The sequence below is a fragment of the Rhinolophus ferrumequinum genome, chromosome 8, assembly GCF_004115265.2.
Source record: "Rhinolophus ferrumequinum isolate MPI-CBG mRhiFer1 chromosome 8, mRhiFer1_v1.p, whole genome shotgun sequence".
Lineage (NCBI taxonomy): Eukaryota > Metazoa > Chordata > Mammalia > Chiroptera > Rhinolophidae > Rhinolophus > Rhinolophus ferrumequinum.
In genome coordinates this window covers 77,990,481-78,003,567 of record NC_046291.1, presented here as the reverse complement: position 1 = coordinate 78,003,567, position 13,087 = coordinate 77,990,481, and the positions used below count along the sequence as shown (strand labels likewise).

At 32.4% G+C, this 13,087-nt stretch overlaps 1 protein-coding gene across 1 annotated transcript in view; it reads right to left on the bottom strand.

Moving 5' to 3' along the window:
- LRP1B (LDL receptor related protein 1B) overlaps positions 1-13,087 on the bottom strand; it is a 1,793,989-nt gene that overhangs the window by 684,472 nt on the left and 1,096,430 nt on the right. The window contains exons 19-20 of the mRNA XM_033112843.1: positions 5,538-5,618; positions 4,218-4,385 (exon numbers count right to left, since the gene is read on the bottom strand). Coding sequence (XP_032968734.1) covers positions 4,218-4,385; positions 5,538-5,618 — 249 coding nt within the window. The remainder of the gene's footprint in view (positions 1-4,217; positions 4,386-5,537; positions 5,619-13,087) is intronic.

The window sequence follows — 13,087 nt, the reverse complement described above, 5'->3', positions numbered from 1 at the left end:
GTTATTTACTGAACATTCACTGTGCTTGATTATGAAACTACAAAATAAGATACACTTATTTTAGTTTCCTTCTTAAACCTGGGAACAAAGAATTAGTGAGGTGAATAAATGAATGAGTGAATGATGAATGGATGAGAACAAAGCCCAATAGAAACGTGCAAATTTCCAAAGCAGAAGCAAAGTTAAACAGTAAAAGCAGAAGGAAATGAGAATGTGTGAGTGTGCATATTAATGATACTATACATTTAACTGCCTAATGGATTTGGGAACTCGTTAAAATTATTACTAAATCAAAATTGAAAGCCAATACATAATTAATTTTAAATTTGCACTCAATTTGCATTTGCAATATAAATAAGAGATCACATATGTTACAGCATCACCCAGCTCATGCACTGTGTGCAGTAAGCAGTAAACATTCCTTTTTGAGACAGGGAAAAGGCATTAAAGAACCATGACTATAAATCAAAGTCAAAAGTTTTTAAAGTAAAGAAAAATCCAATTATTTGAGAGATATTTAAGTTGTGTTTAGGATAAATTACAAAATGTAGGCAAAAATCTATTCTAAAGAAAACCTATTCCCTTCTCCATCCAGTCCATGTTGAAATTATTTGATATACATTTTTACTACAATTTCTGAATGGAAATTGACCCGGGTGGGATAGCTGTCTAAAGATGCTGAACAATTTTCACATGTTTACCTCAGAAATGCCTTATCCCTTGGGTGAAATATGGTTGACACTATTCCCCAAAAGAGTATAAGAATTAAAGTGTACATAATTCAAATTCACTATACTGTCAACAATGATGTAAGATTATTTTTATGTAATGGTATTTTATAGATGTGACATGTCCAGGGTCTTTTTTTTTTTTTTTTTTTTTTTAATATTCCAGCCCTAGAATAAGAAAAGACTAAACTCTCATTTTAACTTTATTCTTGATTCCTTGATGTGCCTCCAAGTAAAACCTTCTTTTTTACAGAACGGTTCACTATTTAAGTACATAGCCAGAACTGAGGCTCTAGAGGAAGTTCCTTCATACCAAATTTTTGAGGGTAGCCTTATTTATTTTTTCACTTGGAGAAACTATTCACTCGGTAGCTGTAAAAGGTCATTATAGAAATATGTGCCGATCAAAGGATTCAGAACCAAAAAGAAACCAGAGATAAATTAATGATAAACAGGCATTAAAATGAAGGAAGGTATCAATTTGCTGTGGATTGTCTTTCTGTTCCACTGTTGCTTGTAGTGTGTGTGTGTGTGTGTGTGTGTGTGTGTGTGTGTGCACGTGCCCACCACACACACATACACGCATGCTCCACGGTAACTATGGAAATATAGCACTTTCTAAAGATACTGTGTTTTTTTTTGCCTTGCAAGGAATTTGGAAGTGAGAGGAAAGAGCAGCACAACATTAAAAGGGAAGGAGATGATGAGTATATATTAATCTAGGAGGAACTATCCATTAATGCTTTTCCCTTATATTAATCATATTGATGATGAAAAAAGTGACTGTCACTATAAAAACTGTTTTTTGAAAGTAGTCTCAGAAGAAATACGAATTGAATTTAAATTCCGAAATTTTCTGACATGGAGATTATATATGGAATGTTCCATTTCCTGGTTTCTCCTGCTCTTTTACTATTAAATATTAATTCAAGAGTGTTTGTAGCCTTTGGAAAACAATTTGAGTTGAGAGAAACTTCACCATATGCTCTGCTTACTCAGGCAGTGTAAAGCAAAGTGCTGAGCAATTATATGGTGGATTTGATCAATTTTGACAGCCAGTCTTGAAACGCAAGCCAGAATGTCCTGCTTTTCCTTCCACAGCAGGTTTTGGAACTGAATTACGTAACTAATTGCATCAAATTTCTACTTTACCTTGGCAATGGTCTCACAAACCCTGCATGTACAAAATGACTTTTGTGATCAGCTTTCAAAAATTTGTGTGTCATGGTTATTTTACAACTTCTACATTAAAATACATAGTCAAAATAACGCTAGATAAACGTGTTTAAGTAAGCCTTTTGAAATGCTCTGGACTGTCTTGCGCCCACATCATTCCAGAATGTCACCTTTCCTCAATTACATTCCTCAAATACAACTTGTACTTGCCAAATATAGTATTTGATTAGAAAATCCTAGTACGATTTATAACCCGATAAATACAAATTAGTTCAGAAAGTTCTTCTCATCCTTTGCTTGAAACATGTCCAAGAATCATGTCGATTATCTGGATCATTTCCTTAGTCTATTACTGTAATCATATAAAAATTCATGGCATTCACATTGACAGTATCTAGTTTAGAGTCATATATTAGTGAAATTGAAATCCTCTAAATATGAAGGCCATTAGCATTAAATAGTCAGTGATTCTATAATAATTCAAACCTGAAAAACTCTCTAGAGAGCATACAAGGGGGTGTGCCACCGGCTTTGGATAGTCATGAGGCTAAAGCAATCTCTCCAAAACTTCTTAATGTGCAATGAGCATTTTAACTTAGAGATAAATAGACATAAAAGAGAGGGATGGGATCTTACTTCTGAGATGAAAGTAAATTAACTTTGGGGCATTTTATCTTTCACGGCAAATTATGGGGCAGTGCCAGCAGGCCACAGATGTATACCTCATGAAGAGCCTAAAAAGACATCTGTGAAGCGGGGGAAATTGTAGTTTAGATTCAAAGTGTAATTTAGTAATGAAATGTCAACCACACCCAAGATGAATGTTTCAAATATACAAACAATAGAAAATATATATTTTTGTACACCTTTTCTTTCTCAATTCCAGGTTAATGATACGCAAATATTCTAGCTCATATATACTAGTGAACAAATTAAATTGAGAGAGAAAAGGACACAAGAGTGAGATAAAGAACAGAGACAGAGAGAGAGAGAGAGAGAGAGAGAGAGAGAATTTGTCATGGCAGAGAAAAAATACTTTAGAAACTTTCTGTGTTATAGGTTGTCAAATATTTACAGGAAATAAATATACATCTTTGGAAAATACCTTTCTTATGATAACACAGTATACAGTTCCCCCCACCTTACCACATTAAATAAATTACTTTATTATTTGTTAGCATATTAGAATTTATTTTGCATTCACATTCAGTTTTTGTTTATTGGTACACACCAATTTTTTAAATTATTTTTTCAATTACAGCTGACATTCAATATTATATTAGTTTCAGGTATATAGCATAGTGGTTAGACATTTATATAATTTAAGAAGTGATCCCCTGGTAAGTCTACTACTGACTTGGCACCATACATAGTTATAGCAATATTATTGACTATATTTCTTATGCTGTTCCTAATATCCCCGTACTATTTTGTAATTATCAATTTGTACTTCTTAATCCCTCTACCTTTTTCTGAACAGGGACTGTGTTTTATCACCCCTGCATCTATTCTTTTGGTACATGCACAGTACCTGGCACACGAGAAGTCCCCAATAAATATTTGTGGAATAAAAGAAAGCATGAATAATATTTTACTTTAAAAAGTTACTGATGGTATCAATGTTTGACAGTCTAATATTTTTTTTCTGTGATATTTCCAATGTGAATTATAATATGCCCTAAGGCTGATCACATTTTGAAAGTAACTCACGCAGATTACAGGACTTGGCATCCCAGCATATGCTGAGAGCTACGGTCATGCTGTCCTTCCTGTCTTAACGTGCATTCAAGAAAGTCTGTCAGTTGGAATATCACCATTTAATAAGAAATTATTTCAAACCTTAAGAAAACACGTTTGATGTGGAAATAAAAAGAAAATTATGCCTGTTTTGTTCTTTAACTTTTTTTTTTTCTTTTTGGGATGGATTTGGGTTTGCCATTTAGAAGTTGGAGGGGATTTAAAGAGTAGTAAAGCACCTAATGAAAGTAAAGTATTTAATGAAAGTAGGAAGAAAAGACCACAGAAGAAGTTATCAAAATATAAGACAGTAAGGTAGTAAGGTAGTAAGTAATATAAGACAGTAAGGTATAAGGTAGTAAGGTGAGAAACCAGAGAAGAAAGGAGTGATAGTAAAGAGATTTGCAAATTATTTTACATAGTTTCATATATATATATATATATATATATATATATATATATATATATATATATTTCTGATGAGCAATTTATTTTTATATAATATTCACACTGAGATACTCCAACTGTTATATATCAATTTACAATATGATTTCATAGATTCACAAAATCACTAACCTTCTTTGGTACAATTGATTTGGGTTTCATCACTGAAGTCTCCGCAGTCATTGTCACCGTCACAGGCCCAATGGCCTGGAATACATCTGCCACTGGAACATCTGAACTGATTATCAAAGCAAGAGTGAACACAGCCAACCTCATCACTTCCATCCCCACAGTCGTCATCTGGAAAGAAACATCAATATCAAGGTTGTGAAAACTGATCCAAAGAAAATCGTTTTCCTATGAAATATCTAACTTTTATTCTTTCGTATACAGAGTTTTCTTTTGTTATGAAAAATAAATGATAAATCAGGGATAAACCTTTCCCACGAAGAGTGGGAAAATTATATTCTGTCTTTACATTGCTTTACTTCTGATTTAATATCAACTACTAAACTAAGAGAGAGAGAAAAAAAAACAACCACCCTTGAATTTGGATGTTGAAGCTTACTTTCTATTTCACTCAGAAATGACTAACCACTGATCGAATGAATACAGCATGAAATAATTATGAGGTGGGAGGATGATGGTGATTGTAGGAATTTTATAAAATAATATTGCTGGTAATGTAATTATTGTGGAAAATTATTTTTATATACTACAATATTAATGCCCCAGAATTTATATCTTCAGTTCAGTCCCACATTCTCCATTCTCCAACAAGAGGGCCTAATGTGTACCGTTCCCTCACTGACTCCTATGTGTGTATTTGTATGGGAAAATATTTGTAAACTCTCGTTAATAATGATTTATATTCTTTATTAACAACTGTTGCAGAAAGGAAGGGAGAGGGATGTGAAGTGAGAATAGATTACTTTGAAATCAATGGCAGAGAATGCATCAATCTAAATATAATTCATTTATCTGTATTTGTCATAATTTAGCATAATGATACAACTGAGTAAAAGAAAAAAACAACACTTGAGCAGAATAGGTAAAGTGACGGAATTGAGGCCTTCATGGATAATTCCATGATGAATTATGTACTACTGCATCCTGGGTTTTAGAGCATCTTGCATAAATACTTTCGGGAATTGGAATTGTCCAGGTCACTTCCTCAATTGTCCCGTTTTCACTTCACGTTTGTAGACTTAGACTATGTCCAGCATCATTTCTGAAAACAACTGTCTATCATAGCCCCATGGGAAGGGTATTGAGCTCCATTATCCTAAATGATAATCCCTATGGATGTGCCAGCTGCCCTCTCACCACTTGTTTTTGCCATTGTGCTTGGCTCTACAAGCTTCTCTCAGAAACCACCCCTGAATGAGGTGAAGCTGCACAGAGCCAGACCCCCAGTCAATCAGTGCAGAACAGTAAACATTTGGTACTTGCCAGCGTCGCAGTGCCATTTGCTGCTAATGCACCTTCCACTTTTGCATATAAATTGAGTGAGTGGTTCACAAGTTGGGAATTCTGTGAGAGATATAAAAAACATCCAATAGGATTTTATTGACTGTGCTTGACTTAATTTGTATCTCATTTGCTAATGTGATCAGAACTTCACTCTTGTCCTCCATAAAAGGCACAGAGGAAAAATTTAGATAAACACATACAGTGACAGTAACTTCTTGAGGACATAGGATACACATACTTTTAATATCTTTTAAATGAGCATCCTTACTAGTGACTGAAAGCCGAGGAAAATCGTTTGATGAAGAACTGTTTGAATTCATTATACTGCAAGTAAAATGAAGAGATGTCAACACCAAGGGCTCAATCTCTTCTCAGAGTAACAGCTGGATGGAGCTCTGTGCTCCAGTGCTGCATATACTTGAAAGGAGAAAGGCCTTTTCTGAATTCAGAAGGCCAAAGTAGGGAATTAGATCTGACTTTGCCTCTGAGAGATGTCAACATCACAGGTTGAAAGTAAAAACAAAACAAAAACAACTCAATAAAATCAGTTTAGTTGCTATCATACAATTACAAAGATTAAATTTCATGATTACTAAAGCCATATATTGAGATACAAATTTTAGGACAAATTTAACCTTTTGAACATCAAAAAAATGTGATTAGCATCTAAATGATTCAAAGACAGAAATAAAAAGGAAGCAATCCTTTCTGTTTTATACGTAGAAATATAAGACTTTATCAAAAGCTATCCATACAGCAACCCAACAAATATTCTGACATATAAGGTGAGACACTGAAAATAAAAGTGAATATGACCAAGGCATGATTTAATATTTACTTCTAAGAGAGTTTTCTTAGAGTTATGTGACAAGATAATGAAAACTTATATTTATATTTCAATAATCAACACAAATGTTGTCAAAAATATGTTTTCCTCCTTAGAAAAGTATGTTTGATGTTTAGAAGCTGTACCGTAGACATAAATCAGGGACTTTAAACCAAGTCTCAATGCAAGCTATGGTTCAAATCAGTAAAGAGCTAAATGCAGACTCGAAGACGCAATGAGATCTAATTTTTAAAACGTAACCTTACATCGTTTTGCATCTCTAACAGGTTAGTTCACATTTTAAAATCTCTCTTCTGTAAACTTAGGAGAATATGAACCACCATCACAGATTTTACTAAAAAAAAATAAACAAACAAACAAAAAAAGTCAACCCAAGCAATTTGGAAACTTCTGAAATTTGGTGGATACTTCAGTTGTTGGGAAATTTTCCATGTGATCTTTAAGATTTTTTCCTATCTCTTAGATTTTAGGTCTGAAAAACAGCCAAAAAAAAAAAAAAAAAAATCTGTAAATTAGCTCCCGAAAGGTGAAAACTTACACAATGAATAAGATTATCTAAAAATCCAGTGTATCTTCAATCTCTAACAAAATGAGTCATACACCTTCTGCCCACTACGAGATATATATGTGCATATAACGTATATGTATTGTTAGTTATATTTAACATCTGATTTATTTTTTATATAATACTTAGTTACATCATTTCTTTGGGTAAACTTGTTTTCTGAAATAGTTTATAGGGACAAAAAGCAAATTATAAAAAGAAAAACAATTGTGAAGTATAAGAAAGCATAGGGCAAATCACTAAAAAGTGCAAAGGCATTAATTAAAGGGGCGCATGCAAGGGAGTAAAGTTACTAATGTTTTTATTCCTGTTTTCTTATCAAAGCTGTGTAACCTTGTGTAAACCACACAGCTTCTCTGGTCATAGATTCTTGGTTTGTAACAAACTCAGGTCTTTTAAGTCCTAAAGATCAAGAAGTCAGAAGAAACATCATCTAGAAATGCACAACACACTTAAAGCATTTAATGTAGCAAAAAATAGGGTTCACCATCTGAATAACTCCTGGGATTGTAACAGCATTCCAATAAGAAACATAACTGAATTTCAGAAAAATAGAATAACTTGTAAATAAATACATGTTAAAAATTATCTTTGGCTTTTCTCTGCTTAGTAATGCAGTCAAATGTGCAATACATTTTAGAAAGAGTTCCATCGAAAATTAAACACATAATATAGGTCCCCTCATTTTTCACTAATGTTGGAAAAATTCTTTATCCATGATTCCTTAGTATCTAATCACTTACATCTGATGGTGATAGAGAAATGAGGTCTAATGACAATATACTTTCGCCTAAAAATAAAACAAAACCGCAGTTCTTAAAATTAACACTTTCCTTGTCCTTCTATGTTACCGTTAATTTAAAAGTTGAAAATAGTGTATAAACATTTCAGTTTGTTTCTGGATACTTGTTTTGATAAAATACCATCCTGGATTCTTATACAGTATGTGATGGACTTAAACATTGCACATAATCTTTTCTTTCTCAACTGTACATTAACATTCTTTAAATTTTGATCTTTCTTGGGACACATATTGCAGAACACTTGGAAAGATTACATGATTAACTCTGATAAAAGGAAAAAAATATGAACCAAAGTGGCTTACATTTCATCACATTACAATTACAATACTGAAAAAAAAAGTATAATTTATTTCTGTAGTTCCTTCAGCCTCATAGAATATTTAATATGGATTAATGGACTGTTAAAAAATCTTCTATTGTTGCAGACAGTATGCTCAATTTACCTATTATATATTTCACTTAAAATTTATGGCCAGGTTATATGTACCCTCTTATATAAATTACAACAAATTTTTTCTTCTCTCAAGGGCAATCATGGTTGGTATAGTACTTACATTTATCCAGTATACAAAGCTTAGAGGAATGTTTCTCATTGAGGTAGTTTCCAGATCCAATTTATGTTTCTTTCCTGTCTTTAACCTAGGAATTTTCATACTTATTCGCCCTTTTTGGCCCCACAATGGATATTTCTAATGGAGTCTGAAAATGCAGTTGTCATAGCTTTGTTTGAGAGCATTAGTCCACATCTTATACATATGAAAATTGCCTTCATGATTAATTATGTGGAAAATGTATAGAAGATTCAAGTTAAAATAAATGACAAACTAATAATTTAGGGGCTCAGGGTTAGGAAGGTGTTGTCTAAACCTGAAAGAGACTATAATATATTACCTATTATCATTTATTGAGTGTGAGGTACTAGGCTAGCCACATATATGCATTACCTATATTTTTTTACTATAGCCCGGCAACTGATATTGCTAAACCCAATTTGCAGAAGGAAACAGCTTAAGTTGCCTAAGGATACACTGTATAACCAGTAAGTGTCAGAGTAAAATATGAATACTAGTCTGAATAATTTAAAAATACATTATTTTTTTCACTATGTCATGCTGACCATACCAATACCCTTAAAAATTTGTAGCATATAAAAATGTTGGGAAAGATGAAAAATTTAATTCTTCTTTCTGTGGTTTATGTCTTCCATTTAAAATAATTCTGATTTTACCTATTCTGATGTATAAAAATAAATATGGTTATTAAAATAGTACATTTTAAAATTATACATAGTATAGGAATACATTGAGAAAATATATAATATTTCTAGATACTAACACTAGCTGTGGCTCTACTAATTGTTACTTACTTAGAGGGCAGATTTCAAAAGATCCAATAGGGTAAATATTATTTGAAAAGAAAATATACAGGAACACTGTACCAAAAATCGTCTTCTATATTTCTGCTCTTTCTTGTTGTTACATCAAACCTCATTTTATGTATTGCATACAATGTCATGTGTGAAAAACATAGGCTTCGTAGGCAGCCAAACCTGAGTTCAAATCCTGACTTCATTACTAACTAATGTGTGACCTTGGGTAGCTGTTTATCATCTCTAATCTCAGATTTCTACCCTGTAAAATAGAGTAAAAAGCTACAAGAAAAATTTTATTCATTCAAAATATTTTATTGAGAACTTTATACTAGATAGACTTCTAGGTCTTAGAGATACATCACCCTGAATGAATGAATGAATGAAGAGAATATAATAGTGCTAGGTACGGGATGAAATGTTAAGCACTCTTTTCTCAGAGTGTTTATAATTTGATAGGAAAGAATTTGTAATATAATTAAAGAAGTGACTTCAATAAATTTCTGATATATTCTGATATAGGCAGTATAAGGTATTATTGCAAAAATGAAAGAGCATCTAATCTTTGATATTGTACCCTGGAAGAAGTGATAATATAAGCTGATATGAATGATACGTTCAAGTTAAATCAGATACACAGGAGGGGAAGGGTTGTTTTAAGAATATTCCAGAGAGACAGCATTCCTGAAGGCCCCAAAGTCAGGGTATACAAAATGTTTGAGAAACTACAAGAATTTTGAATGTCTGCAATAGGGTGTAAGATAGAAGTAAAATTTTAGGAGCTACAAATAGGCATGAGAGAGATTTGGAAATGATAACTATTGATATAATGAAGCCTTGATGTCAAAAAGAACCCCTAGGGAGGTTATGTAGAAAGAGATTAATAGAAGAGTTAGGAAACAATATCAAATAGTTCTGGCAATACGGCAGACAAATGAGAAGTGCTAGATAAACTAACAAGTAAACATTTTAATACACAGGTGAATGTGTAAAAAAGTAATATAAATTTTCAGAGTCTGGAAATGAATTGGGTCCTGAAAACTAGAACAGTCAGTGAAGTATAACGTGTGTGTGTGTTTGTGTGTGTGTGTGTGTGTGTGTGTGTGTGTGTGTGTGTGTGTGTGTAATTTTGCCTATAAAGGCAATAGAAGAAAACCGGATATATAATCGAGATGATTGGGTTTTAATGTCATTATTGGACAGGTGACACTTCCTTAGTTCCACAGGAAGTGTGGATCCCAGCAAAAATCCAAGTCCCTCAGAGGTTAAATCCTCAGCGCGAGGGTGGATTAGAGAACATCTCCTCCCAGTACAAAAGATGTATCAGCCTAGACTGTGAGTGGAAAAAAATGTATAGTGCCCCCATGAAAATTTAGACATGGTTTCCGACTTGCAATTTTTCGACTTTACAAGGGTGTGAAAATGATTCGCATTTAGTAGAAACAGTAGTCTGAATTTTAAATTTTGCTCTTTTCCTGAGCTAACAATATGCTCTATGATATCTTCTTGTTTTGGGCAGTGGCAGTGAGCTGCAGCTCCCAGGCAGCCAGGTGATCATGAGGGTAAACAACTGATGTTCTACAGTGTCTTCATTGTGTTAGGTGAGTTTGCCCATTTGTAGGTTAATGTAAGTGTTCTGATCACATTTGAAGTAGGCTAGGTGAAGCTAAGATATTCAGTAGGTTAAGGGTATTAGATGCATTTTTGACTTACAATATTGTCAACTTAAGATGGATTTATTAGAATGTAACTGCATTGTACGTTGAGGAGCATCTGTAATCATGAAACTGTATCATAAATTCTGCTTTCTGTACTCCAGGAAACCTCAAGCAAAAATATCAAGATGAAAATTAATACAGGGCATATAATATTTTAGAGGATTGCCAGGGTGTTCAGGAAAGAGGTGACCCCAAGGCAGGTCTCACTAGACTTTCACAAGGGAAAAAACTATAAAAGATATGCTCAAAAAAATAATAATGATCTAGAAAAGGTTAAAAAAATAATAATAATCTGGTAAGTGAAATTCAGCAGAATTAACATATATCAGGATCCATAAGGTCTTCAGATATTTAAAAACAACATATCTGGTAGAGACTATAGATTGAAGTATGGTAGGTACGAGGAAATAGGCTAAGTCCAAATTTATTTTTAAAATAAAGACAAAAATAAAATCCATGTAAAAGACACTCTAAGAAAATATAGACAGACTTGAAAAAGAAACAATAGGGCATTTAGAAATTAAAATCATAGTCTTGGTATTACAAACTGCATGGACAAGTTAAATTATACATTATTACATTTGAAGAGAAAATTACTAAACTTGAAGATAGATCTGAAGAAATCTCCAAGGCTGCAAGTCAAAGATTAAAAATAATTTAAAGAGATTAAGAATCATGGAGGATAGACTTAAAAATCATACATAAAACTTATAGTTCAAAAAACATAAAAAAGAGAAAACAGGGATAAGCAATATTAAAAATATATATTTTTGTTAAATTTTCCAGAAGTTATGAGAGACATGACTTTAGATTTAGGAAGCAGAATATCTCTTGAAATAAATAAAAATAAATTCACATATAGAAATGAAGTAGTGAAACATCAGAATGCCAAAAATAAATTAATAAAACTAAATTAACCTGCACATTATTTACAATATTGAATCAAGAGAGAAAAATCTATCCTCTTCCTACTTCAAGAAATATATAAATAAAAAGAAAGTGAGAACACTTTAGAAAGTAATTTACACCATCTCACAGAGAATAATAAAATAAAATTTGAGGGTTAGCAGACACAGAGGAGCCAGAAAAATGTAGGAGAAAAATCAAGAAATACCTTGTCACTGCAGAAAAGAGGAGAAAGTGTTTCAAGGAAGAAGACAGCAGTGGTGAAGGTTGCTCAAATAATATATATACATACTGAAGTGTACTACCCAGATTAAGGAAACAAAAAAGTTAGTTGTGAGCTTGGCAAAGACAGTTTTGTTAGAAAGGTTTGGGGAGGAAATAGGCGTAAGTTTTCACTCTACAGCAGACTGAGTGGAAGATGGATACATACATTTTATGCAATTTTTCTAAGAAATTTGATTGGGAGGAAAGTAAAAATTAATGTGATAGCTGATTAGAGAAAAAAAGATTAAGTAGTTATGTTGGTGGCATCCTTTTTAAGAACCTTAAACGTTGAACATACACAAATATTAATGGGAAGAAACGAGTGAGAGACTGAAAATATAGTAGAGATAAAAGTTACATCTTCTGTTTTTACACATTTTAGGGCAACAGAAAATTTTTCAAAGAATGGATTCATATCTAACAGTAGTTCGTAGCCCTGACGATTAAAATAATTTGCGCTAAAATAAATCTTCATTCATTTCAATCCAACTATTAATAATTAAACAATGGATCTAGATTTTTCATCCCAAGAAATAAAGCAATTGCTTTAGTAAATTAAAAATGCTCAATGAAATGTGGCAGATGAAATCAACAAAAATTAATTGATGTATGGTATCAGAAACCTAAATATTTGAGAAGTATCTCAAGTTAATTTTGGTATTTATTTTAAGACTATATTTTGGGAAATGTTGGTCATTTTATGTGTGTGTATGTATAAAACTACATAGAATAAATACTACAAAGCAAAATTTACTTTGAAATGACAACCTATAAAATTGCAGAAATTTTAAAAACTATATGCTACATGGCATTTTATGATATTTTTCTCATTCTGATTCCTACTCTGGAATTAGTAATTATAGCAGCTTGTAGTCACTAGTACTAGACTCTTCAGTACCATGAAATAGTAATCAGGTTTCCAGGGATACTTTTTTTCTGTTTCATTTTCACCCTTTAAAAATTAGTACATTTGGTTTTTATACCACATATCAAAAACAACAAAAGAACAAGACAAACAAATGAGAAACAAGAACTCATAGACACAGACAATAGTTTA